General features: G+C 48.7%; 9 protein-coding genes across 9 annotated transcripts; 3 read left to right on the forward strand and 6 right to left on the reverse strand.

The window, feature by feature from the left end:
• Positions 1–571: 571 nt before the first annotated feature.
• Positions 572–2,064, reverse strand: GLRG_10223 (methionine aminopeptidase; the record flags this gene model as incomplete). The annotated part of the gene is made up of 4 exons (XM_008100908.1): positions 572–628; positions 682–768; positions 821–1,956; positions 2,022–2,064. The coding sequence occupies 4 exons, from the start codon at positions 2,062–2,064 to the stop codon at positions 572–574; spliced, it is 1,323 nt and encodes a 440-aa protein (XP_008099099.1).
• Positions 2,065–2,805: 741 nt separating this feature from the next.
• Positions 2,806–3,174, reverse strand: GLRG_10224 (uncharacterized protein; the record flags this gene model as incomplete). Its single annotated transcript, XM_008100909.1, has 1 exon — positions 2,806–3,174. One exon carries the CDS (start codon positions 3,172–3,174, stop codon positions 2,806–2,808), a length of 369 nt encoding a protein of 122 aa, XP_008099100.1.
• Positions 3,175–4,597: 1,423 nt separating this feature from the next.
• Positions 4,598–4,972, forward strand: GLRG_10225 (L-amino acid oxidase; the record flags this gene model as incomplete). The annotated part of the gene is made up of 1 exon (XM_008100910.1): positions 4,598–4,972. The coding sequence occupies one exon, from the start codon at positions 4,598–4,600 to the stop codon at positions 4,970–4,972; it is 375 nt and encodes a 124-aa protein (XP_008099101.1).
• A 731-nt stretch (positions 4,973–5,703) lies between these two features.
• Positions 5,704–6,231, reverse strand: GLRG_10226 (uncharacterized protein; the record flags this gene model as incomplete). Its single annotated transcript, XM_008100911.1, has 1 exon — positions 5,704–6,231. The coding sequence occupies one exon, from the start codon at positions 6,229–6,231 to the stop codon at positions 5,704–5,706; it is 528 nt and encodes a 175-aa protein (XP_008099102.1).
• A 1,860-nt stretch (positions 6,232–8,091) lies between these two features.
• On the reverse strand, positions 8,092–9,442 carry GLRG_10227 (uncharacterized protein; the record flags this gene model as incomplete). Its single annotated transcript, XM_008100912.1, has 2 exons — positions 8,092–8,796; positions 8,861–9,442. 2 exons carry the CDS (start codon positions 9,440–9,442, stop codon positions 8,092–8,094), a joined length of 1,287 nt encoding a protein of 428 aa, XP_008099103.1.
• A 2,484-nt stretch (positions 9,443–11,926) lies between these two features.
• On the reverse strand, positions 11,927–13,145 carry GLRG_10228 (uncharacterized protein; the record flags this gene model as incomplete). Its single annotated transcript, XM_008100913.1, has 5 exons — positions 11,927–12,337; positions 12,411–12,523; positions 12,576–12,762; positions 12,822–12,895; positions 12,956–13,145. The coding sequence occupies 5 exons, from the start codon at positions 13,143–13,145 to the stop codon at positions 11,927–11,929; spliced, it is 975 nt and encodes a 324-aa protein (XP_008099104.1).
• Positions 13,146–15,690: 2,545 nt separating this feature from the next.
• On the forward strand, positions 15,691–16,033 carry GLRG_10229 (uncharacterized protein; the record flags this gene model as incomplete). Its single annotated transcript, XM_008100914.1, has 2 exons — positions 15,691–15,912; positions 15,986–16,033. The coding sequence occupies 2 exons, from the start codon at positions 15,691–15,693 to the stop codon at positions 16,031–16,033; spliced, it is 270 nt and encodes an 89-aa protein (XP_008099105.1).
• A 401-nt stretch (positions 16,034–16,434) lies between these two features.
• GLRG_10230 (uncharacterized protein) lies at positions 16,435–16,971 on the forward strand (the record flags this gene model as incomplete). Its single annotated transcript, XM_008100915.1, has 1 exon — positions 16,435–16,971. The coding sequence occupies one exon, from the start codon at positions 16,435–16,437 to the stop codon at positions 16,969–16,971; it is 537 nt and encodes a 178-aa protein (XP_008099106.1).
• A 752-nt stretch (positions 16,972–17,723) lies between these two features.
• GLRG_10231 (uncharacterized protein) lies at positions 17,724–18,281 on the reverse strand (the record flags this gene model as incomplete). The annotated part of the gene is made up of 3 exons (XM_008100916.1): positions 17,724–18,004; positions 18,098–18,182; positions 18,240–18,281. The coding sequence occupies 3 exons, from the start codon at positions 18,279–18,281 to the stop codon at positions 17,724–17,726; spliced, it is 408 nt and encodes a 135-aa protein (XP_008099107.1).
• Between the last annotated feature and the right edge of the window lie 8,180 nt (positions 18,282–26,461).

Consider the following 26,461-nt stretch of genomic DNA (forward strand, 5'->3'; position numbering starts at 1 on the left):
ATGAAACGGGCCGTGGCTGCTTAAAGTGGATCGTTCCTTTTAATTACACATTTTGCGCGTGATTGCGGCAGTGACGGCCAACTTTGTATAGGTTGTAAGAGGCAGGTTTTATATCTGTGGTCAAGATAGATGCGAGTGCATGATCCGGGTTGTTTGCTGCTTGGGTCGATAACTTGATTCGACAGACCATGCTGTCAGTCCGTTTTCACTCAACGAGCAAGGCAAATAACGCAAGATTGACAAGACATGGCATGCCTATAGGGAATGGTCCATTACCAGTACAATGCGGTAGATTTTGGGTAGACAACGGGACCAGTGCACTTTCACAAGTCGACGGCGATCATGCTGCTCCAAGTGCGTCCCCAGTTACATTCCACACTCTCCTTGCCGTGCCAAGACCGCATGCCTCTTTGAAAGACTTGACGGCATCAAGCCCCCTTGCACCAGTGTTGTCACGCCCCATGGTTGGATTTGATTGTTTTGGATTTCGAGAGTGTATCTGAACGATAGCCTCAATTGAGTGGAAAGAAACCCTATAAGCAATGTCCATCCTTGGCCGGTTTCACCCCGCCTAGTAGTCGTCACCTCGGCTGATTACTTCCTTCACGGTTGGCCTCAGCAGGATCGTCTGCAATACTCTGTCAGCTTTGGAATCAAACAGCGTTTTGTGGTTATACTTACGTGCTCGAACTGAGCGGTGTAGGAGCCCTTCTTGTCACACAAGGGCGGGTAAGCCTCGACAATGCCACTGGATACCAGGTTGTTCAACTGTTGTGCTGTCAGATCGTGGTCTAGCATGAGCAAGCGTGACTGAACTTACGCCCAAAAGATACTTGTCCTGTCCCAAACGATCCAGGTAGCGCCGGCAGAAGGGCAACGTGCCAAAGTTTTTGTTGATTACGTTGAGCAGTCTTTTGGCCGAATCTAACCGAAGTGCGGCGTGTCCTTCTCCTCGTTTGGCGTAGTGAGACACTTCCATGTCTTCGCGGACGAATCCGTTGCCCGTGCTGCCGAACGTCTCGACGGCGAACACGTCGCCCTCCTCCATCTTGGTTGTGTCGTTGCTTTTGACAATGGGCACACTCTTGGTGCCGTGGATGCTCCAGCGCTCAATCGTGTGGCCGTTGAGGTTGCGGATCGACTTGACAGGGTACGTCGTGCCGTCAATCTCGACCTCGTAGCTCTCCATGACCTCCTGGATGACACCTCCCACGTCTCCAACGCGCACGTCGATGCCAGCCTCCTTCACGCCGGCGTTTGTCGCGTCCTTAACAGCCGCCAGGAGGTTGTCATACTGCGGTTCGAAAGCCATGGTAAAGGCGCTGTCGACGATGCGTCCGTTGACGTGCACGCCAAAGTCGACCTTCATAACGTCCCCTTGCGAGAGCACCATCTTGTTGCCAGCGTTGGGCGTATAGTGGGCTGCACAGTGGTTGAGGGACAGGCCGCATGGGAATCCCATGCCGCCCTTGTAGGCATCTCCCTCCTCGATGCCCGGGTGCCCCGTCAGCGCACGCACACCGTCCTCGATGCCCTCAGCAATCTCGGTCAGAGTCTGGCCGGGCTTGATGTTCTTCTGGGCCCACTGGCGGACCTGGCGGTGGATCTCGGCGGCCTCGCGGTAATCGGTGAGGAAGTCGTTGTTGAGGTTGTCAAGGTGGCGCTTCTCCTCGTTCGTCGTGCGGTAGAGGTTCTCGTCGCGGTACTCTTCTTCCTGACCTTTGGGGTAGTTCTTGTTGGGGAACAGCGACGACATGAGCACGCGGGGCGGGTCGGACTGGGCGGTCGGAGACTTCTTCTTCTTCTTCTTCTTGTTCTTCTTCTTCTTCTTGGCCGCGCCGCCGGCTGCGGGGGCTGCTACCTCCTCGCCCTCCTCATCCGAGTCGTCGCTATCATGGTCGACGCCATTTCCCTCCGTGGGGTTTGCTGCCTTGTCGTTTGTCGCAGGCCCTCCCACTGGATGGCACTGGTCAGCTGGCTGGAGTTGGTGTCTGGAGCATTGCTATGACGAGAGGGCATACCGTTGAGCTCCTTCAAAGCCTCTGTGGGAACTTGAGCAGCCATCTTGGCATACTAGATTTCGCGCGTGTGTGGTGAAGTTGGTGGAGGGAGCGACAGATTTTGAACCCCACCTGTTAAACGCAAGGGCGCGGGGTAAGCCCCGATGAAGTCGTTAACCGGGGTGCAGCTGCTTACCTTATGCAATAATATCCAATCTCGTTTCACCTTGCCGTGTGAACCGACTAAGCGAAGCAAGAAAAGAAAACCAGTCAAAACACTCGGCCGCGTCGACTATCTGATTGAAGTTGCAGAAGGAACCAATGCTGTGATCAACTCGGGGGAGACGCGTATTCTTGCAGTTCTAGTCATTTTAACGGCAAGGTTTTAAAGTATTGCACATGATTTGCGACCCTATCTAGCTAGGAGGCTGCGCCCGCCAGAGACCCATTACAAGTCGGCTAAGTTTGCTTCTCTTACATGTCACAACGTCATTTAGATCCCTAATTTTAGGGTTGACTCGTCTCCTCTTGCCTTGCTACCGTCTCGAACCAGGAACGTGCAACTTTACGCACTTCACACCGACATGGGTCCATCAGTGCCTTTAATGATTTTAGTCCATTTTTAATGCCTCTTCATTCACATCTCACTATCCAACCCTAGGCTCAGCGAATGACTTGAGGTCAATTACAAACATGAGACGACACTTTCAAACGCGTAAAACCCCCTAACAAGGTAACAACTCATCCCTGTTACTTCCATCAACCCATTGGGCCTCCTTCAAACAACCCGTGGATTTCTTTCTGATCAGTTGACTCTGCACCGAGCACCGGAGCCACCGCAGTTGTTGGCATAGCCGTAAGAGCAGCAGTTGCCGTCCGGCGAACAGTCAAATATGTGGTCGCTGACCCTGTTGGTGGTCACGACGTAGGCGCCGTTGTCGGACCATACACAGTTGCCGCAGACCGTCAGCTGCCTGCCGCGGCTGTTACACTTGCACCCATTATAAGAGCAAGCTCGCTTCTCCAAGCCTAGCTCCTCCTTCTTGTCCAGCAAAGCCGCGAGCTCGTCGCTGTCGGCCCGCTCGGCCAGAGCGTAGGGCTCTGCTTGCTGGGAGACACCGGCCTGGGCAGTCACGGCGAGGAAGACTAGAGACAAGACTGTGTCGAAGCGCATTTTTATGATTTGATTTGCTGCTAGGTATGTTAGTGGCTCGGGTTGGGCAGGATTTGCATGGAGTTGGGGACAATACTTAAGTATAGAACTCGACGGTAGTTCAAGATGAGACTTTGATTGTTGAGGGAAACAGTTTGTTGATTTTACTCAGTAACATTGCTGGAGATGGTGAGGTTATAGGACCTTTTATAAACATTTGCGCCAAGCGTTGGGTCCTAGTCAATCCAAATTAACGTGTCAACCAACTCCATAACGCAAAGGGACATTAGACTATCCCTCTTACGAAGGCGTTGAACCAGAACTGACCTCACGTCACATTGCCGTAAAAGGTGTTCAGTTGAATAAGAAAAGAACAACTCAATGTATGCAGGTTGTGTAAGACCAAGCCCTCGTGAGCAAATAGTCAACACGACGGAGAGGATGTCTCGCCAGTGAGTAAATCGAATGTCCAGTGTAATGTAGTTACGCTAGCTTATGTTGTTAGCCGTCGAGAATTCTAAGCACATTACTTCTGTGGAACGGAAACACGAGATTGCACACCTGAGCAGTCAATTCGGAAAACTGATAATGTTCAAGTTTAAAGCTTGGCCGAGACGTGACGACGCAATGCTAGCTTCAACTCATCAGTTCATGAAAGCAACCTGATTTGATTATGTGTCTTACCTATTGATCATTTCTCTTACGGTCCAGTGAGAATTGTAGGAGGTTACTATTTATCCAGTTTGCATCGCATTGGCTAGGAGGCTAGTGTCAGGTTGGGCTACGCTATACGTAAGAGGTCGGCGGGGAAACTTACTATTATGTCCAGTAATCGCCTCACACCTATAGCTGTTGGAGTTCAAACTGTCTATTGATCTTGGCAGCTAGCTGGCGATATTCATGGACGGGCATAATAGTCTCAGTCAAACACTCTAACGCTTACCGTTAATGTAAACGATAATACATTTCCACTTTCTTGCTATGTTCATATACCCAAGAATCGCTCTTTGAGAGCACTCCAAGCTTGTAAATCAATGCCTCAAAACTGAATCCGCATATGATTGAAACTCAATCCAGACCTAGATGAAAATAATCCAAAAGTGAATACAAGACATCTCTGACGCCATCAAAAGCCTGACATCAACCGCCCTCTGCTTCCAGCGAGCTGTATCTTTATTTATTTGTCATTTCTTTTATCCTGCTCATGCCACTACGCCTGACAAAGAAGCGGAGACTACCAGATGCGAGCTCGTATCGTCTCCGCTCAGGGGATGGCTACCGTTCCTAAAGTCATGTCGAAGTACTTGCCTATCCCCACCAGGCCGCTTAAGGACGGTTCGCCAATCATCAAGGTGACTTGCACCGGGCCAGTTGTTGTGATAGGGTTGGATAACGAAAGATTGAGGCGATCTGGGCTTATAAGATCGGCGAAACGGCCGCATCCATGTACGATGTGGTTTCCAACACCACCGCCATAACATCCATGAATTTGTTGAAACTCGGACTGCCGCATCAAGCTCTCTTGGGCATCCGGGAGTTGAGCTACGATCGAGCCAGCAAAATTGCCATCAAGTTCAAGAGTCGCTGGTGGAAGAGCATTTATCGAGAACAAGGCGGCGTCGACGGCATCTCCAATACTTACCTTCCCATCAGGAACGTAGTCTGTCCTTCTTGGGACGCCGGCAAAGACGCGGAGGGATACGTTCGCCCGGCGGTGCTCATGGTATCGTATATCTGGGCGATGGGCACGCTGATCCCCCACTCCACCAAGGTCCCCTCCAACCGGGACGAGCCATCGTGTCCCTCTAGAGCAACTTAACCTCCCTGAGCTTCGAGTTCCTACGGGACCAGTGTGTGAGACACCACGTCTGGGCGTGGTCTCACGACAGGTACACCGGTGATGCCTTCGCGCTCTTCGGGCTTGGGTAGTTCAAGCACATCTACCCCAAGTTCCAGCATAAGTTTTGCTGCAAAGAGTTCACCGTGTGCAGCTAGTCCCCCAGCGCCCACCACGCGTGGATATCCAGCGCGCTTGACAGCCTATACGCCGCCGTCTTCAGATAGCTTATGGCCACCGAGAGGGAGGATCTCCGTGACGAGCTGGAGAGCTCCTACTGTGGCGCAGGCAAGAACAAAACGCGGCAGAGGTGGATAAGAATCTCCCAGGAAGGGCCGTAGAGTTGGGCATGAAACCGGCTCGTTGTGGTTAATTACTGCGTGTAAGCCACATTGATGGCTTCGGACAGCTCAGTCACGCCTGTTGTCAAATTTCTTTTCTTTGATGAGAGGAATCCGTCGCCAGCTCACAACTGAAGACGCCAGGTTGGAGTCTTGCAGGTTGTGCGTTTGGGAAACTACAAATGTAAAGGAATGACAGGTATATTAGTCGCTATGAACACCGGTGAGAGAATGATTTATGTTAAATGCCCATGTCCAAGCCCGAACCCCAAACCAAGACTACGCTATGCCCTTAGATAAAAAAAAACGCCTCCCTGATGCAATCAAATACCTCCAAGGCCAGTAAAAACCCCCACTTCTCTAGCCCATGACCTACTCGCACTGGTCGCCGACCAGCACGAAGAAGCCACCGAGGTGGGACGCCGTGAAGGCGACGTTGATGTCCTCGTCGACGCCGGCGTCGTTGGCGACGGCGAACTCGAAGCTCAGGCTCTCGGCGCACTGGAAGCTGTTGATGAACTGCACGGTGTCCTCGACGACGGCGTCGCCGGCGACCTTGAGGGGCCCGAAGGAGCCGACCAGGCTGCCGGGGGCGGGCCCACCGAGCGCGCGGACGTCGAGGCGCGCGAGGTCGCCGCCGCCCTGGTCGATGGGGAAGCCCTCGGCGAACGCGCCGATGAGCTGGCAGGAGCCCGCGGAGGCGGAGCCGACAGGGAAGGTGAGGACCTTGGTCACGACGGTGCCGGAGGCGAGGTCGGCGACGCCGAAGTTGATGTCCGAGGCGGGCACGATGCGGCAGTTGGGGTTGGGGGCGGCGAAGCGGCGGGCGGAGGGGGTTGTGCGCGCGGCGGCCGAGGCGGCAGCGGCGAGGGCGGCGATGAGGATGTTTGTGAGCTGCATTTTTACTGGCTTTTTGGGGCGGAGAGTTTTTAGATTAAGAGTATTGAGCGGGTTTGGTGCTTGAGAGTTGAGGAGGAAGATTTGTCTTTGTTTGTCAAGCTGATGAGTTGGTTGAAGCTGTTGATGCTGATGAGGATGAGAAGACAACAGCATGAGAACGAGGACATTGTCTTGTTTTATACACGTAACCCATCGCAGCTTCCTCAGGCGAAGCCTTCACGAGACCCATCGTTTTTTGTCTAAGGATGTCAGCCCGGCTTTTGCTGCGCCCACGACCTCACGATCTCACCCGAGCTAGGTCGAGGAGGACACGCATCGCAGCTATGGTAGATCCTTCAGCTTCGGGTACCGTAAGCCAGAAAAGCTCCACGAGGCAAGGCGTCACCCGGCTAGCTCACCGCGCGACTCTGCTCTCCACTCGAAACCTTCCGAGAAAGCCTTCGTATGAGGGATCCAGCCGTGCTGCCAAAAACCCAGCCCTACGGGTATAGATCTGGGCAAGGTGTAGGGTTTCTCAGCCTCCACTGAACGAGCTAGACACAACGAGCCAAAGGAACGGACGGGGTTCCGTCAGCTCGGCGGGATCCGGCTCAGCCCTGCTTCGCTGGGCTGACCTCGCCTGTGCGGAGGCTGTCTTGCGGTCACTGGACGGCAGCGCAGGCGCACATGAGAAGAAGCAGGCGGGGTTGACAATGCCGCAGTAGTGTTGTTGCTGCTGCTCCCCGGATTACTACGCTTTCTAAATTTAGGGCAAGCCCAGCTCTGACACGCGAAGGATTTGGCCTAGCCACGACAGATCGGAGATTGGATTGAGTAAGAAGCGGGTTCCGCCCACTTCACTGACCCGGCTTGCCGTGATCCATTCTACCGGTGTGTCGAGGGAGGACGTGAGGAAAGTTCGTGCCTGATTCGACGGAGGCACGCGGAGGAGGGGGAGTAGCTTTTTGCATACTTTTCTCCTGTAAGAGCTTCAGCAAAGGACCCGAGCCGGTGGCGATGTCCCCAAGTCTATTGCACGTACATGGTAGGAAGGTCCGGCTGGAAATCCTACCGCAATGATCACAAGGAGACCTGAAAGAAGCGCTGCCTGATCTGAGGATATCGTTGTCGAGATGGCTGAGCCGAGGACGCGTCGACGTCCAAAGGAGAAGATTGCATCCGCTTTCGGCGGTATTTGGTAATCGGGCTCCTTGTCACACCGAGCGTGTCTTACTTCGGATAAACGTTGGGAGGTCGAATGGATCGAGAGACTGCGACTGACTAGAATTGATAACCCTTCAGCCTGCCCACCTGAGGCTTTATGGACATTGGATAACTTTGGCGGGTGGACCACATGGAATCATGCGATTGCCTTGCCGAGCAGAGAAGTCGACGGAACGAGACAAGGTTCATTCGCTGGCATGGCGTGCCTCGTCTCATCAACGGGATGAATTAAGACGGCACGTAAAGTTGACGCTGTGCTTCATGTTGGTCAAACCTTCCTCATGTACAGGTCCGGACTCCGGAGTAGCACAACCATCGAAAAGGCTATCGTCAACAAGGGGAGCGGAGGAAGGTTGATTCTCGATGTGTACGTGACACATAAGACCCAATATGCCCGCTCGCGGGTCTAGCCCACCAAGCATTGGTACTGCCAAAGACTTGAAAGCTGCAGGTATCATTCAAATGGCTATGCTAATCTCAGCTCACCCCGAAAAGGAATAGAACACTGTTGGGCAGCTGCCGGAGTTCTTCGACTCTTTACGACGCCAGCCCGGCACGGATCCCATTACGGGCGAGATCTCAACCCCAATTATCCGAGCATGCGCGGTTGACAGGCCGCACCGACCCGTCGACCAGCCCAAAAAAGGCCCGGCGCTCCTATGCGCGCTCCTGCTGCTCGTTCACCTTGCTCATCTGGCTCGCCATGCTCAGGCCGGTGCCCTTCCTCGTCTCCAGAGCCTTGGACCACCTCTTGTTCTCGTGCGCGGGGGGCTTCCCGGTGCCCGAGAGGCCCAGTACCTCCATCAGCTCGGGTATCTCGGCGTGGTCCCGCGTGGAGCGCATGCGGTGGCACCAGGTGACCTTCTTCTGCTCAGGCTCGAAGTCGTCATCGCACTCGCCGTCGATGCCCTCCCGGTTGTTGTCGATGCTGTTCTTCTTCGAGGTCATGGCCTCCTCGAGCTGCCGCTCGGCGTACGGCGTCGAGACCTCGGTGCCGAGCTCCACCGGCTCGAAAAGAAACTCCCCGCCGACCTGCCTGTGGTCGCCGGACTTGGTAGCCAGCCCGGCCTTGACCTGCTTAAGCCCCTGGAGGACGCTCTCGGCGGCGGACTTGAACAAGGATTTACGCATGTAGGCCGGCCGCGTACCCAGCGCAAGAGTGCGCGTCATACCCAGGGTGTCGAACAGGCGCCTCGTGGGGTCGGTGTACACGGGGAACGGGCAGCCCGTTTCCTGGAGGTACATGTCGATCAAGCCCGGATTGCCGCAACCGATAACGGCAATGAATGTGCTCATTGGGAGGCTGAGCAGAGCGTCGGGGGTTATGGATTCGGAGAGGGTGCGTAGGAAGTCCTGGCAGTTCTGAGGAAAGGGTAAGCAAGAGGGCGGTTCAAAGGACGGTGGCCGGCGGGCGTGGGAAACTTACGCCGCAGAAGAAGTGGCGGACAAAGATGATGAGGACTCGTCTTGCAACATTGCGACCGGTGTATAAGCTCTTGAATGGATGGCTCTTTCCATGACGGTCGAGCACGACGTAGTTCTCGATCTTCTTGAGGGTCTCGGGCGTAGGGAGGTCGTTGTTGGTCTGGATCTCACCCTCGAAGTCGGCGGGCTTCGTGTTGTCGATCTCTATCGAGGCATCTCTGGCGTCATCGCCAGCGCGTTGCGTCGTTGAGGCCCTGGGCGACCTCGTGATCGCGGTAGTGTTCGGCGGTTGCGCTGACAGGTCGGTTGGGTTGACTCTCTCCTTGGCATCTATCGAGGACGGCCGGAGGGGAAGTTCGGGTTTCAGCTCGCCGTCTGGCACATCGTGGCCGTTGGACGGAGGTGCACCGTTCGCCTTGTCATCGTCTTTGGGTTCGAGCGGGGTCTCGGTGGCCGTAGCAGCAGTCGGCTCCGTCGTCTCTGTGGAATCTGTTGCAGGCTTGGCGTGGCCGTTTGTTGGAGCAGGATCAGGGTGGGCGGTGGTGGCCTCGGTGGGAGGAGCTGACGGCCCAGCAGCAGCCATGACGTTGCAATTCGGGTGGGTTTTTTAGCGATGGTTCTGGACCCTTTACGTCGCGCACGCGCGCAGTGGGTAGTGATGGGTTTCTGGGCGTTGTTTGAGACTCGGGGTTGACTATATGGGCGCGTACGAAAGATGAGAGAAAATCTGGTTCTCGACGGATAGAACGAAACGGGAGGTTTGTTCTCGAGGGAGGCGCAGCAGCTATCAGTGGCCGGGGTTGCGTGCGTACCTAGTGTGAATAATTGAGGTGGTAAGGAACGGCGAGAGGGGGAAAATAGGCCGGGTTCTCTCAGCTGTGACGCTACGACTGCCGCCGAACAAGTGCACCAAAGCCGGGCTAGCCAGGTTCCTTGCCCACTAGCACCTTGGACTCTCCAAACAGGATACATACGTACGAGGCGAACGCCACCAAGAACCGACTTGTTGGTATAGCACCAGTCCTCGAGATGATTGAAGGTTGGGCGCGCACTCGGTTTCTCAGGTGTTTTGGGCTTTTTGGGTTTCCACAGTTCGTCCACGGCTCGTCCAAACACCATGAAAGTCTTCGGGTCTGTCTCTGATAGCTCTAGTAGCGGTCGGCTGGCCTTCGTTCCCCCCTTCTCCCTTGGTTCGCGTTGTTTCATCTGCGTGTGAGGTCCTGGTGGAGGGCCAAGACGTTGGTGCTCATTAAAACTACGTGATATCATGGCTGGGTCACCAACTGGACTTGAGCGTCACCGAACGATATCGCACATTTATATAGCAGCTTGGGCTTGAGGCCAAGACGATGGTTTGTTTCCGTGTCAAAAAGCCAACGGGGAATAAGGTGCCCACGACGGCAGCCGAACCAACTTCTCTCATCATGAGACGTGACAATGATACAGTGACACGCCCACCCGGGCTAACACAAAAGTCGCCTGCCAACACTGCGCAGCGACTCCCTCTGCACTTGCTTCGCCAAGCCAGGTGTCATTTCCACCTTCATTTCTCTAGAATTTACAAACGACGAGTCAATAGTAAACTCAATCAAGCCACCTGCAAAGGTGCGGACAAACCGAGCCTTACTCTTAGTAAGCTAAGGTAGGTACTTACGAATACCGGTCCAGCATATCCGTAGTCCTATTTTTAGTTTGCGCAACGCGGCCCCTCCTTGCCGCCCTATCCTTGACAGCCCCCCTCCCCCCCAGTGTATTCTCCCTCGCCTCGCTCACAAAGAACCCTCGAGAGTCGAGTATGCTGCGTGCTGGACCCGGGCAGCCGGGCTTCCCATACACAATTCAGGTACACTGCCCGATAGTTTACAGGTGTGTAATCGTATTTACCAAGTGCCCAGTGACAATGGGCCTCCTTCCCCTCAGCTGAGTCAGGGACTGCGGGCAAGGACGCTGTAGTGTCGTTGTTGCATCTTTCTGGCCCCCATTTCGCCTCCTTACGCCCCTTCGGATTAGCCAATTCAGACATAGCTAGGTACTACATCGTACGCTGTACAAGGGTCTCTTCCGATCCAACGCACGAGCCACATCTTGCAGTCTCTCGGTACCTAAACCACCTGAAAAAGGCAAATTACACGTAGTATGCTCATTCATTCCACCTTCAAACCCACGACTCATATGCCCAAACAACGACACAGCCAAGGCTCAATTGACTCGAGTCGAGCTCTCAGGCGTGCAACTTCCGATTCAACCAGAGGGCTGAAGCCGCAATTTGTTTTGAGGGACAGCATCCGCCCAAAGCTCTCCTGCAGTTTCAGGGATAGCCCAATCAACAGCGTGTTGAACATTTATCCGCCACTGAGACTCGCAAACTTCTCTCATATCCCATCTAGCAAAACGTTCCTGATACTCGTCCGTGATGGTGGTGTAGGGCGCGCCGGAAAAACAAAATTCTCTTCCAGCGCACGCACCCAAGTTTCCGGCGTGGAGAATCCAGGCTCTCCGGGACAAGACCAAGACCGCTGGATTCGACTCCACCGGGGAACCGTCGGCATGGCTGCTACCACCTGCTCGGATCACACTCAGTCTGATGGCCTTCTTTCTCTCTTTGTGATGCCTGGCTTCTACGTTCTTTTCGACTCGTCGCGATGATGGCCGTATTCCTTAGGATGACTCCACTTCTTGCCACCTGCTACACCCCTTGGTTCCTGGCACTAGCGAATGCCTATTGTTGATCCTCTGGTCCAGTTTCCAGATCGACAATTATCCTTATATTGGCTCGTCAGGCCCTGCATGTAGCGGGCGTCATTGGTTTCACAGCAACCTCATCTGTCACGCATGTCACCATCGCATCCTCGGGTGTTGTTTGTTGAAGGAAAACAAAAACAAAAATAGTTTTATCGGAAAGCAACGCCGACTAGGCTGCTTACGTGTATCCTCAACGCTGTAACGCGTGCACGTCAACGCCAACGCCAACGCCAGAATAGCAGCCTCATAATAGCATGAGCTCCATCACCGTGTATCCCTTATAACCAAATCCCCGTCCATGTCATATATTCCTGCTTTCCAGCGCTCAAATCCATTGCGGGTATCCTGGTCTGTCTGTTCTTGTAACGACGGGCTGGAGATCCTCCATCTCCGTCTCGGTGATCTCCAGCTCCGCCTTCTGTTGCTCCAACAACTCTCGCTGCGCCTTTCTCTCGCTTTGCTCCCGCAGCAAAATCTTCTTGATGCTCCGCATCTTGATGTATATGTACACCGCTAGGGCGACGGTCAAGACGCCCGTGGCGACGAAGACGACAGTCTTGATTGTACTGTTCTCCTGCTTCGCAACAAGGAGGACACCAAGGTACACCAGAATGATCTGTTTCGGCAGTGTCAAAAACGTCGACACCGCAAAGTACCAGAACTTGACATCGCACGTCGAGAACACGGCAGTCGAAAAATGCGACGGGATGACGGAAAGCCGAATGATAAACACAATCTGCGCAAGGTTAGCGACCGCTTCGTCCTGCCACTGCTGGCAGCTCCAAAGAGCAGAGAGAAAAACACCGTACCAAGAAACCTCCGTCACGGGTCAACCGCGCCAAAGAGCCGTAGTTGAGATTTGTCCTCTCCAGCTTATGGGCCTTCCGTCGCAGCGTGTACTTGAACGCAAACCACGTTCCGACTGTGTCTCGAGTCAGCATAGTTGTCATCTGCAAGAAATGAAGGCTTTGTACTCTCTCCGATAAAGGTACCGGCGGCAACGATGGCGAAGCCGATCCACAGACCGTACACCACACCGCACAGAAGCGCCACGATCTCGTGGCCGAAAAGAGGCGGAAACGAAATCAGGACCAAGATGAGGATCGGGATCAGGAAGCCTCCCGGTAATGATCGAACCTTTTCGGAAAATGGCCTCAATGTCTATAGTCGCGCAACGTCAGCACATGGATTCCGCCAACAACTTGGAAGGGGGGGCTGACCGCGACAACTTCGTCATGATGAAGACTGATAAGGATAGTGGCCACGAGGATGCCGATACCCAACAGATGCAAGGCTACGATGTTCTCGGTCAGCTTATACGATTCTGTACAATGTTTGGAGGGGTCGCGCGTACGAATATACTTGGGCGTCAGGAAGATCTTCTTCCAGTTCAAGGGACGGTATTCGGTGATGTCGTCCTCTTCGTCTCTTCGTTCGCGAGTCCCGGCCATCTCGACGTCGGGCATGGTAAGAATAGCCGTCGACTGTTGTTGGTCGGTCGTGATCTGCTGGTAGGGCGAGAAAAGATGCGGCTTCCTGGCCATTTTGATAAAAGAATGAGGGTTAAGGGGGGCAGATGTACAGTAGGTAGGGAGATGGTGGGATCTGAAATCAATGCGAAACCGGAAAGCGGAACGCACAGCCACCAAACATCAGCCAAGAGAGGCAACGGTCAGTGCTGCGGTCCAGCTTTCTGTCGAGTCGTGGGTGAAGCACAACAAGGCTGCTCCCTGAACTGGATCCTCGTCTCTGCAGGCATGGCAAACGGGAGAATCCCCCGCATCCTTTCGGGGCGCAGCGGGGGATGGATTTGCCCCGGAAGCCAGGAGGCCCAAGGAACGACTGAGAGTGAGAAGTTCGCGGTGTGTAGTACTGTGTGAGGATGATTATTCGTACGGTAGACGCATCATGATACATACGAACAACGCCAATGGGCACAGAGGCAGCGGCCCGCTGGTGTTTCAAACTTCTACGCCGATCATCACCAAGCTGTCGGAAAATATCAGTCGTCGCCCGCCGGTCGTGCACTTCTTCTCCGCCCTCGCTCGATGAGGTTTTTGACTCTGCCGGACATGCCATAATTACCATTACCTTCTCCCCGCCCCCGAAAGTTACAGCGACAGGAAACTCTATCCCTTGCGCCACAATGCCATTAATGATTCAGCACTGATCCCTGGTACTGTGGTATGACGGCCTAGGAAGCTTCCTGGCAATTCCAACGGGAGCTCTACCGGCTTAGGACCCGGCGATCATTGCTGATGCGAACTGGAGCATACCGGAGCACGCATTTCGGTTGGAAGGTCGGAAGGGGAAGCCAATCTTTTGTTGATGAGGATCGGCTTCCAGACGCGTGTCAGAGAGGTGAACCAAGGGTCCATGTGCAGAGAACACTGGGTAGCTATCGCCCCCGCTCCTCGAGGTGCATTCCATTTAAACTCGACAAGCTGCGCGTGCGGATGTGCATGAGCTCCTCCAGCTGGGTGTACGGTCGGCCCCTCATGACGACCTATGACCCAGCGGTTCCCGCTCCTGTGTTGGACGAAGGTTAAATCACTCTTGACGGATAGAGCGGCTGGGCCAACTAGCCTTCGGCTTCACATTTCTCGCGCTTTTGCCTGAACGAGGTCGCCCGGCTGTGCGTCCGTTGGTGCCTCGGACGCAATCCCGCAACGACATGTGTGCGTCAAAGACATGTCATGGACTTCATGGCATGGATTGCGAGCTGTCCGAGTCAGATCCGAGTCCTGTCAGAGACATATGCTTCTATGGCGTGGTGGGCGGCGAGCACTCGTCCCGCGCGTTTCGAAATGCATTATTGTTCGTTGCGTCAGATTATGATCTGGGCGGCTCAACGTGTCGTCAGTTAGACGTTGTGACTCTCTTCGGACGCGCACAAAATGACGACTGCGAGCAAACTTTCCCCCCCGGCGAAGGCGCCACGTTAAATCGCTCTCCATAACGGGCTGGTCCCCGCCCTCTTCTGCGCGTTCGAGGCAACAGAGCCCTCCAACATGCTCGCGGCTGAACTGTGCATGTCTGCCTAGCCCTGCAGCCTGCGCAAGCGAGCTGTCATGTGCGACGTCAACGGGATGCCAAGAAGCATCCGAGCGAGTCTTGGTCAGTGTGGACGCGAAGACGCGCGGGCCGCGCTCCTAGCGCCGCAGGTTTACCTTCTCCCGTTCGTTGCCGCTGCCGGCTGCCGGCTGCCGGAGGCAAGGGTTCGGAGGTTGTTCTAAGCGATCGGCAGACACCTTTCCTAGCGGGATTAAAAGGCGGACGGGCGGGGGCCGGTTGTTGCGGCCTACAGCCTTTAACGCACGACTTCTCCTCCCCGGAACGTCCTGCGGGGGACGACGATTGGAACGCCTGCCCCCACCTCCTAGCTCAATGTCTTGTACTTTGTTATCATGTGTTGAGGTGTAAAACAGATGGCAAGACATTAACACCAACAAGCATTAGGTATAATAATGGGGAAATCATTTCTGAAAGCTCTGGCAGCTTTAGTTAATAGAGAGGTTTGCTTACGAGGCCCCATGGCATTGTTTTTCTACCTAGAAACCTTTATTTGATTACGTTGAGTATTCGGTATAATCCTTATACTGTGTTTATCTGACTGTGTTAGACTATCTTGTGTACCGGTGTGACCTCGAGAGAGGTACTGCCTTATCCTCCCGTACTTCTCGGTTTGGACTATTTGGCTTCCCACTAGGCTCACTGTCAGTCCAGTTCTGGTCTTGCTTCCGTTTTCAGAACGGGGTGTCGGGTCAGAGCCATCGTACACGGTTATACCACAGGACCTTCTGGTATGCAGATAACGCTACCGTTAGAGGGACAGTTCGTATCAGGGCATCCTTCCTTTTGGACGCGTGCCTTCTCCCTTGAGATACCCCTAGTTCAGTTGTTCTCGGGGTTGAGAATCCATACGTTAAGTCATTATCTTACCCCCCCCCCCCCCCTCCCCATAACCAATCAACAGTTCGTCGTTGAAGCTTACCGCCAGTTTTGATAGGCAATGTAAATGACAGTGGGTCTGTACAGTGTCTCACTCTAAGTCGATCGGCCAAGAGCTCTGCACTTCATTACATCAAAATGCACTTCTTCAAGGCCTTCCTCCCCGCCGTCACTCTAGCTCTCTCCACGATGGTCATTGCCGATTCCGTCGCCCAGACGACGGTCGAGCAGCTGCAATGGCCGGGAGACCGCGAGCTGCCCCCCGAGTCCATCGAGTTCATCAAACAGGCCCTCCTCGAGGACCGACAGGGTGTCTGGACGTGCACGTTCTTGGGAGGCGGCAAGAACCGCCAGACAAAGGTATGTATGGGGTGGTTTCGTTTTCACAAAACGAATCATCGGTTGATTGCTGACCCGGATCTCGGGGACGAAGTGCTTCCTGTTGAAGAGGACTGGCGGATATTGCTCCTTGACGAAGTGAGTCCTACATTCTCAAACCTTGCCAGACTTGAAGTATAGCATAGGTCCAGATTTTCTCGTTTCTTCCTATGAAAGCCATCTTGCTTCTGGTTCTGGACTTTAAAGTTTACCGAGTTGGTACCCTGTAGTCCCTACCAAAAACCCATCTCTTGTTACTCTGATCTAACCGTAAGAAACTGCTGATCTTGAGCACTTAAGCTTTCATCAAGCTCCGACTGTCCCTTGGGAGTCTTTGACGATAATATCCAAAAGCCTAGCTGTACTTCGGGATACTTTCCGCATTATTCATAAATATCACTTTTCTCGGACGTATTGTCTAAAAAGACAAACCAACGACAATGTTTTCATCAAAGATAGTTCATATAACGCCCTCCTACAGTATAAAAAGGCCTCTTCGAATCCATGATCTTCCTATCAACAATCGTCTCCGGTGTCAAGCATGTCAAAGCCAAGCTCTCGAGAGCCCGGGCCGAGCCCGACCGCAGACAAGCGCGCACGCCCCTCCGGAAGATCGCCGCTGCAGCAGACCCTAGGCCCGAGACCGAGAAGCTTGCGGACGCCATAGATCTGCACGTCGGAGGCGTGCACGTCCCGTTCAAGGTGCTTACAGTCAGAGACAAGGGCAGATACAAACACGTCAAAATCTACGCCCATACGACGGCCGACGACGGCGGCGATCCCGACGAAACAAAGGCCGAGTCGGGGCAAAGGACGCGAATCGAGGTTTCCCTAGTCACAGACAAATGGTGGAAAGACGTCATCGGCGAGATTGTGTACGTCGCTGACGGCAACTGTGATGACGGCGGCAAGGTCATGTATGTACTGTTTTGTATGGTTGACCCAGATGACGAGGTGGGGGAGGGCGAGGAGGAGTATGTCGAGGTCCGTCATGAGTTTGAGTCAGAGGATATTGATCCCCTATTGTGTCTTGGGGAGTGATTATCTGTCTGCGTATTATTAACTATTGAACTATCGGAAGGTTTGCGAAACAAACGTGTCTAGTGCAGAAAAGGGGCAGCTTCTAAGCTTGTCACCGCGTATGAAGGTCTTTCGATAGCGAAAAACCAATGCCCTCATGCCACATGCAGCCTCAATAATACGGATAATCGATTAATTTCCAAGTTCTCGGCTCAGTGTTTAACAGTCGTTCCTTCGCAAGTAGGTCCCGGCAGGTTCGTGAGACTAGAGAATGGGGCAATGCCAAGATCAGGATATGGCTTCAGTTACAATGGCCCTTACGTTCAATGGTTGGCAAAGGGGCCACGAACTTCCCCATATGAAGCCAAGTGCGGTTAAGATCCCGCAATAATAATGCGGCAGAGCCTAGTTATTGACCAAGTTCGACGCCATTATACATTGGTTCTTGAAGACAGCGCACCAAGATCCTCCCGAGAAGAAAAGAGGAGGGAAAGAGTTGCTTGGCTTCTCCTTTGTGAAAACCTAATGAACTTAGTTATCACCGGCGACTTACATGGGTCCTGAGCTGGTGCTTGTACTCATCTTGCTGTTGTTTCTGCGGTTGGATCTGCGTGCGTATCGAGAAGACGGCCCAGAGCTGTTGTGCTTTCTCCGCTGCCGAGAAAGCCACAGTTCCCAGCATGCCAAAGCAATGAGCTCTCTCACGACAACATTCACGCCGTTGAGCCTCGCCTCCCAAGCCATTTTCTTTTTCTTTTTTGAAACTTTGGAAGTTATCCATTCGAAGGACTGTACGGTCCCTCTGTTGCCGGGGCTACGATGGGCAGACCGGCCTCAGTGGACTGGGTAGAAATAGCGTCCGGCGTACGTCTGAAACGAAGCTCATCTGCTTCGACAGCATCGTCGTGCACCTCTTTCGTACCTCCTTCCCTGTCGTACTGGTAGCCCAATATCCGTAGGAGCAGCTGTGTGTCGGTGACGCCCTCTTCTTTATTGACCAGGGTCTCTTGGTCTCGGAAGCGTCCATAGCCGTCGAATACGTCCGCAATGAATGCTACCATGGCAACAGTGAGCGGTGGCTGGCTGGGCAGTGCCAAGTTGGCGTCGATGGTGGCTTGAATAACCCTATCTCAGCGAATGCTTTCACTATTGACGAGGCCGACGTCGGCCGCATGGAAAGCGAGCATGTTGCTGAGATTGGACTCTTGCGATCGGATGATGCTCCCCACGCCCTGGAGCGGAACGGCCGTGTGTACCAGATCTCAGAGTTCACATGATTGACCACTTACCACATCGTCGAAATGGAGGAGAAAAACCTCGGCTATAGGCATGACTTTATGAGACCTGGTGTAAAGGGCATGGTCTTTCTTGGGTGATGTCCGACTTGAAGAGGGCTCAGAATGCGCAACCTAAAGCTGCAGAAGGGGTTTTCGGAAAGGGCGCGTTTACGGATCACTGACAGGTTGATAATCAGTGGAGGTCTTTCCCACCTTCCAGATGGTATCGTTCCTGAAGACCTCCAATTAGCTCTGTGGCTAGCGGCAACTGCATATTTAACACCAGTTAATCAAGCGGGATGTGAACAAACGCGTTGACGGCGTCGTACTGCAGGAGCTCAAGATCGAATCTCGCAACAATTGGCATCAATACTCTGAGCGAGATCCTGCCAGTGTGACTGCGTACGTATCTCTTTCATCCTTTGCTTGCTGATCTCCGCGGATCATAAGGCGACCGTGTTTATCTAACTTGTAAGTGTAGATCCAGTGGCATCCCAGAACCTGGTAGCCGCAGGCTTCTTGTCTCTTCACTTCTTCCCATGAGCCAGCAACGCGACGACCTTCGGGACGGCTTCGTTCGGCAGCCAGGAACTCTTCGGCGTACGCGTGCCGTGTAGTATTGTGGCTTCGGTGCTCATCATCCTCAAGTTCACATCTCTATCAACAACACTAGCGTGATCCAGGGGATTCGGGGCAATACTCCAGTTTGCTCACAGGCAGCCTTTCTCGAGATTGAGGCCGCAGCCGCTATACATGATACATATACCCACTGGGCTCCAGGACACCAGGGTATAAAAGGCAATGAAGAGGCAGACCTGTTAGCTAAGGAGACCACAACTCTCTTAGCCCCCCAGGGCTAACTAGCCATCCTTTTAGGGTCCAGGGATCTGTTACGATCCGTATGATGTGGCAGGACTAGGGACGTCCTATGGGCCTCTGACGGCTGGAATCACGGAATATGTATGCAAGAGGCACAGAAACAGTAAGGTCTCACTTAGAACGGAATATCTATGAACAAGTTACGTAATACTAGACTAATTAAGAGAGAGTCAAAGGAGTTACTAGTAACTCTAGCGACTCTATAGGAAAGGATAAACAGATAATGGAACGGGGACAGTGGCAGCAGGTAGGTGAGTATAGTAAAATAGACTACGACATATAACTAAAGTCCTAAGACCCTATGTTGACAAACTGTTTACTTGCTTCTCTGTAAGTTAATAATATATACAAGTTAGTGCCCTAAACGTGTCTTTCTGTATCTAAAGATGTACGCCGTCACCTTTGCTATTACGGCCCTCCTTGCTGCTGGCGCTCAAGCTGCTTCTGCTCCTGGGAGCCGCCGCTAGACTGTCTACGGATGGTAAGCACTACATGTCCTAGATAAGCTCTGCTCCGGTGCCCGGTTATCGATGCATCCGCAGCACCCCCTTTACCATAGACTATAACGACTGACTACTCAGAAGCTACTTTACCGCTCAAGGAATCGTTAATCGGTATGTCAGCGTCGGCCTCGACATTAATATTGTCGGTGCTGGTGGCAAGACCTATAACCTTGACTGCGGCGCCACCTCGCAACAACTCGTCCCGAACGTCTTCGTCAGGTGCAGAGTCAATGGAAAAACAGCTTGCCGGTATCACTGCCGACACGCATGATCAGAAGTTCGTAAACAATATCGAATATGCTAAGTATCAAAGACTAACCCAGAGACACGCCACCGCAGCGCCATCGACTGCCCAGTCTCCTGATTCAAGCGTCTTTCTTAGTTTCCTATATTCTTTGACAAAGCAACATTGCTAGAACCAACAATTCAAATGTATTTTCCAAAAGCATCCTAAAAAGCTATCACAGGAGGCTCATGTCGGTGTGGCTGATGGTATCAGCCACGTCATGTGCGATGTCTCCTAACCGACCTTGGGATTCGTATCCCTATGGGCCCTCACTTGTAGGAACGCTTTTCCTACAACCAAGCTTCTCTTCAACTTCAGTATGATTCCCATCTGCTATGTGCCCTAGCTTGTGAAGAAAGTCTACCGAAGCTATACCGAGACTTTCTCATCTGACGATTGCTATAATAGTGTCAAGTGATGCGAGTTCTCTTCACTTCAGGGCAAATTTCACCTCTCAAGCGACTCTATGAGGTAGTGAAATGACATATTTTCCGCTTCCCTTATGCTTGCCTCTCCTAAATTGACCTCGGGGATAGTCTAATATGGTCTCCGACGGCCTGTGGCCTCATCTCGTATTTTTAGAGCTTCTGCCGGCGACGACTTCCACCTCAGTCGCCAATTCGCCAACGAACAGCATTACCAGGCGACAGTCCTGCGATGCTATCGCAGCCTTGGTGGTAGGTTCAACAGTATCATCATCGCCGGCCAAGGTTCAAGTCAAATCTGATTGCGCAGTTACTCCGGGTATTTTGTACCGTTTTGAGAGATAATGAGATGTTACAAGCCAGAGGTCCTACGTATCGGGTGATATGTTTATGATATTCCTGTACCGGGTGAACTGGGTTAGACCTATGGGGATCTAGAACGATTAACTCTAGCAAAATGAGAATGATAAAAACATAAGAAAGTTTTCACACTCATAACGCCAAAGTGGACATCTTGCAATAGTACATTGGCATTTTTTGACTAACTAGACCTAGTTATCTAGCTAGTCTTGGAGCATTCATCTGACTTGAAAAAGCAAGTTGGATCCACGAACGATCGAAACTATGGATTCAAGATATAATTTTAGAACCCCGTAATTTACTAAATCACATTCGAGCAAATTCTGGACCAAAAGAATGTAAAGTGAGGCGCCGATAGAAAGTTCCTCACATTCACATGCTACGGCTGAATAGCAGAGTTATTAAGTGGTCATGCTAGTTCATTGAGCGATGACGCAACACTAAGAGGAAACGTCGCCGAAAGCGAGCATGGTGAGCGAACACGGTGAGCGAACACGATTTCAGACCCCTAGATCCTAGAAATAATGCGGCCTTCGGCCTTGCGTTCGCTTTGACAGCACAGGGATGTGCCACACCCTCACCGGTGACTATATGAATTATCAGATGGTTTAGCCCAGTCGGAGGAGTATATCGATTGAGCGAACGGAAGATTAGCCATAGAAATGCCCGGAAGCCCACACATCTCGCGAGAGGTCTGACATAGTTGGTTTTGAGTAATGTGCATCGCTAGTAGGATGCAGCTCTCCAGCTTGCCAGAAGAATTGGGTGAGCTGGGAAACCCTCCACTACAGTGACATGTAATAAGTCTGGGCTCACCACACAATGTGCCACCTTGTATAGGTGAACTCAGACTTATTACATGTCACTGTACAGAAGCCGATAAGCCAGTAAAAGTACAGCCTATTGGCCACGGACATGAGACGGTCTCCTCAGATTGCAGAAAAACGCACAGCAAACATGTCAATGGACTTGATCTTGCTGAATGCCCGCCCCATGTGTGGAAAACAAATTTGAAACCAACGTGGTAAGAATCCTTATGCGAGTGATCTACGACTGTTATAAACTGTTTCCATCACGACGTCAAGTTAAAAGAAACGTTCCTGCTCTTCACTTCCCGGATACGAGGGCTTTCATACTTTTCTTCTTTTTGCCCCACCCCTAACTGCATCAATGTTACGTTCGTCTCATTCATCTCTATAATACGTCACAGAAGTTCGACTGGGTTCAGGGCCTTCGGGGCCGAGGGGAATTCATGCACTCTTAACTAACCAGCGAACACGAATTAGCGTACCCTGACGCATATGGTTAGCAATGTAATATAACTTAATACCCGCGCAATTCAACTACCTAGCTTACGATTGTTGATCTAAAACATTTCGAAATCGGTATTCTACAGCACTCGAAGACCGAGAACGAAACATTCGCAGGAGAAGCTTTGGTGAGTATTGCACCCGAGCCTTCTCGCTGATATTCGAAGGTGGTAAAGAAGAGAGCGGCGGTACTATTTGAGTTTCCATACGATAATCGTCCAGAAAACATGGCCACAATACATTGCAGTACGCGTCCTCATCGTCATGATGAGGGACCTAGGCTTCCTAGGTTTCACATATTTTTATGCCATGTTTGCACTTGGCGGCGTTGAGGCCATTTCTCACCCATTCTCTATCGTAGTCGAAGTGGTTGCTGCTATTGAGATTCTATTCTATCTCCTTTTCTTTTTACCTTATAAATGGTATCTCCAGACTTGGAAGCCTTATCGACCTCCACAAATGAATTAGGCACAGCGCGCTCGTCTATTCTACAAGGCATTGAGCCTGGTGCCGGACGGAGAGGAGTTCTGTCAGAGGCGGGGATAGTATCAAGTAAAGGAGTCAGCAACAGGCGTAGTTAGGGTTTAATTATAACAATTATTCTAATATACCTCCTCTAACCCCTATCTTCTATAGAGTTTTCCCTTTTTGTTATTCCTTTAGTGACTAGTTTATCTAGTCTTAGTCCTACTCTAGTGCCCCCCTAGGGCCCTGCTCTAAGCACCTAACATAATCCCCCCCCTCTAAGGTCCTGCCCTTAGGACCTTAAGCAGGCTATTTACTAGTAGCCCCCCCTATTAGCTACTTAGACTGTTTAATAGCTAAGCCTTACGCCTAACTCCTAATCTCTTAGGGCCTTAAGCTAGCTACCTGCTAGTAGTCCCCTTATTAGCTACTTAGACTGTCTAATAGCTAAGCCTTACGCCTTACGCTTATCTTCTAGTATCTTAAGAGATATCTAGAAACGCTTACTAGGCCTAGTAGGCTACTAGATAGGTAGTTATCTCTTTAGCTAACTATTTACCTTTAGCCTTACTTTTATATTATTATATTCTAGCTAGGCCCTAACTACTACCCCCTTAGTGTAGTTTAGTCTCTTAGCCTAAAGTATAAGTCTTATATTACTTTACTTAGTAGGGGACTACTTACTTTATAATAAGGACACTTTATTTACTTATAATACTTTTTAATACTTTTTATTAACTAAGCCTTATAGTACCTCTTTAGGTACTATATACTTTTTATTATTTTTATTATTATAATATCTAGCTTTTTTATTAACTATTTATTAAGCCTTAAGTTATACTACTTTTATAATAAAAAAATTTTTTTATTTTACTTTTTATAGTTAGTACTAGTAACTTTTTAGTCTTAGCTAGCCTTTTTTATTAAGGCTTATTTAGTCTTAACTTTATAGGCTTAAGTTATTATTATAACTAGCTTTTTTTTTAATACTAACTTAAAATAAGTAATTTAAATTAACTTAGGTTTTTATTAATTTCTTTATTACTTATTTTTTTTATAATACTTTTATATTATTATTATTATTTTTTTTATTACTACTATTACTATTACTATTTAGTAGTAATAGTAATAGTAATAGTAATAGTACTAGTAATAGTACTAGTACTACTAGCTTTTTTACTACTACTATTATATTTACTACTACTTTTACTAATACTACTACTACTACTAACGCTACTATTTTTACTACCCTTAAGGGCACTAAAGGCCTTACTACTACTTTTTTACTACCCCTTTAGTTTATTAGCTTTTTAAATAAAAAAAATAAAAATAACTATACTATAGTTTATTTTATTTTATATTACTACTACCTTTAAGCTATATTTATTTAGTATATAAATATAGCTAATACTAAAGCTAAGTTTTCTTACTACCTTAAGACTACTAGTAAGTATTTAATACTTTTATACCTTATAAAGGCCTTTTTTTACTTATATTTTAGTCTTAATTATACTATTAGCTACTAGTAATAAGTGCTTTTAGTATACTAAGATATATAGTAAGAAGTATATTTAAGTAAGTATTTTTATATTTTTTTTTTTTACTAGTAAGAGGTACTTTAGTAACCCCTTACTAACCCCTTATAGGCTACTTATATTATAACTTTTACTACTTTTACTTTTAAGAATATTTTTAAGGCCTTTTACTATAATAGTACTATATATACTAACTACTACTACTATAAAGTATATCCTTCTTAATACCTTATAACTACCTCCTAACTAACCCCTTATATAAGAGGAGGTTACTACTATCTAGACTATAGTTAAAAAAGCCCTTTAAAAGAAGGTAAATACTACTAAAGCCCTTAATACTAAGTATAAAGCTAAGGCTAAAGAAAAAAAGTAGCTTCTTTATAGCTATAAGGTTATAGCCCTTAAGGCCTTTACTACTACTACTACCTCCTTAGCTAAGTTAGCTAAGGTAGCTACTATAGCGCTCTAGCGCTAAAACGTACTCCTTAAGGAGCAGACTAAGGCTATTAAGGCCTAAGACGCCCTCTTCTTTAAGTAGGCTACTACTTACTTTTAGGTTATATATTATTCCTCCCTTTAGTAACCTCTTACTACTTCTTAGTTACTAACTTTTATTTTAATACTTTACTAACCTTAACTTTTAGTCTAGAGGTAATATAGCCTTTAGTATACTTAGTAAAGGTAAGAATAAAAAAAAAAAGTAAGTACTACTACCCCCCTAATACCTTCCCTCCTTAGGCCCTCTTTTAGTTTTTTTTCTTTTTTCTAGCTACTATAGGCTTTAGATACCTAGCCCTTAGGCTATATACTTCTTAGCCTTAGTACTAAAAAATAATTAAAAAATCTAGCCCCTTAGGCTAAGTACTTACTTTTACTTAGTGTTTTTTTATACCCTTTTAGTAACCTCTTACTTATAGTCTTACTATAAATCCTTAAATATATTTCTTTATAGCTCTTATAAATTTTTTTTTTTATTATATTCTTTTTATTTAATAAAGTACTACTTATTTTACTATAGTCCTTTATATACTACTATTTAGTTTACCTTATATATATATTTTTTTTTTCCTTAATCTAGATAAGCTAAGGCTTTACTAGTGCTTTTTTAAACTTTTTTAGCTAAAATAATAAAAATATATTATAAATATAGTACTTTATCTTTATATCTAGCTTATAGGCTTTCTTACTAGTAACTATTTATATTATATATTTACTAACTTCTTTAATAGTTATTTTTACTAAATAAATTTAGCTAATAATAAGACTTTTTCTTTTATCTTAAACTTAATATTTATTTTCTTTTAGTTATACTACTTCTTATAGGTCTAGCTTATAGACTTTAGTATACTAATAATAGTAGCCCTCTAGCTCTTTAGCTTCTTAACCTTTTTATAGGCTATAAGGACCTTTACTAGTTTTTATCTTATTAGTCTTATATTATAAGGGTTTTATAAGGTATAACTTATAAGGGCTTTTATTAGTAATACCTTAGTTACTTTATACTATACCTTATTATAAATAAATTCTATTATTAGAAGCTATTTAGCCTAATTATCTTACTTTATATTATAAAAGGCTTATAAGAAGTGTTTTATATTTTAATTTTATTACTTTATCTATTTATCTATTTAGGGGTAGTAAGTAGTACTAAGTTTCTACTTAATAGCTAGCTAGTAGTACACTACTACTTAGAAATAGCTAGTAAATAAGGATCCTTTATTTAATATTATTACTATAAGGATACTAAATCTTAAAAACACCTTATTTACTAAGAGGGTTACTAGCTAGTTTACTATAATAGTCTTTTAGGTAAGTAAGTAAATAGTATACTTTATAAGCTTATTTACTATTACTAAAATACTATTATATACCTTACTATTAAAGCTTTTTAACTTTAGTAGCTTTATAATAAAGTCTATAGTTATATATTCTTATAGCTAGCTAAGCACTAGTAGAGGCACTAGCTTCTTATATAGTAAGTAGTGCTTTAGTTTAGTTTACTAGTATATTATATAAGTCTTTATATACTTCTTAACGTTTTTTTTATTAACTTTTAGAAATATATTTATTTAATATATTTAAGCGTATAGTTTACTTCTAGGTAACCTTTAGCTAGCTTATTATAAAATACTACTAGTAACTTTATCCTTACTATATACCTATTAGGGATAAATAGTCTTTTATTATACTATAGTGCTTTATCCTCTTTTTTTATCTATTAACTACTTAGTTATTACTACTTTTTTAATTAGGCTTACTTATTTACTAGTTATATTATAATAATCTTATTTTTTAGGTTAGTAGTAAGTAATCCTTAGTCTAGTAACCTAAGACCTAGTAACTTACTATATCTAAACGTTATAACCTATTTCCTAAATTTACTAAGGAATTTACTAAGAACACACTATATACTTCTCTCTCTTTCTCCTTAGTAGGGCTAGTAGTCTAGCTATTATAAAGGCTATTTACTA

This window comes from Colletotrichum graminicola, assembly GCF_000149035.1.
Source record: "Colletotrichum graminicola M1.001 genomic scaffold supercont1.57, whole genome shotgun sequence".
Lineage (NCBI taxonomy): Eukaryota > Fungi > Ascomycota > Sordariomycetes > Glomerellales > Glomerellaceae > Colletotrichum > Colletotrichum graminicola.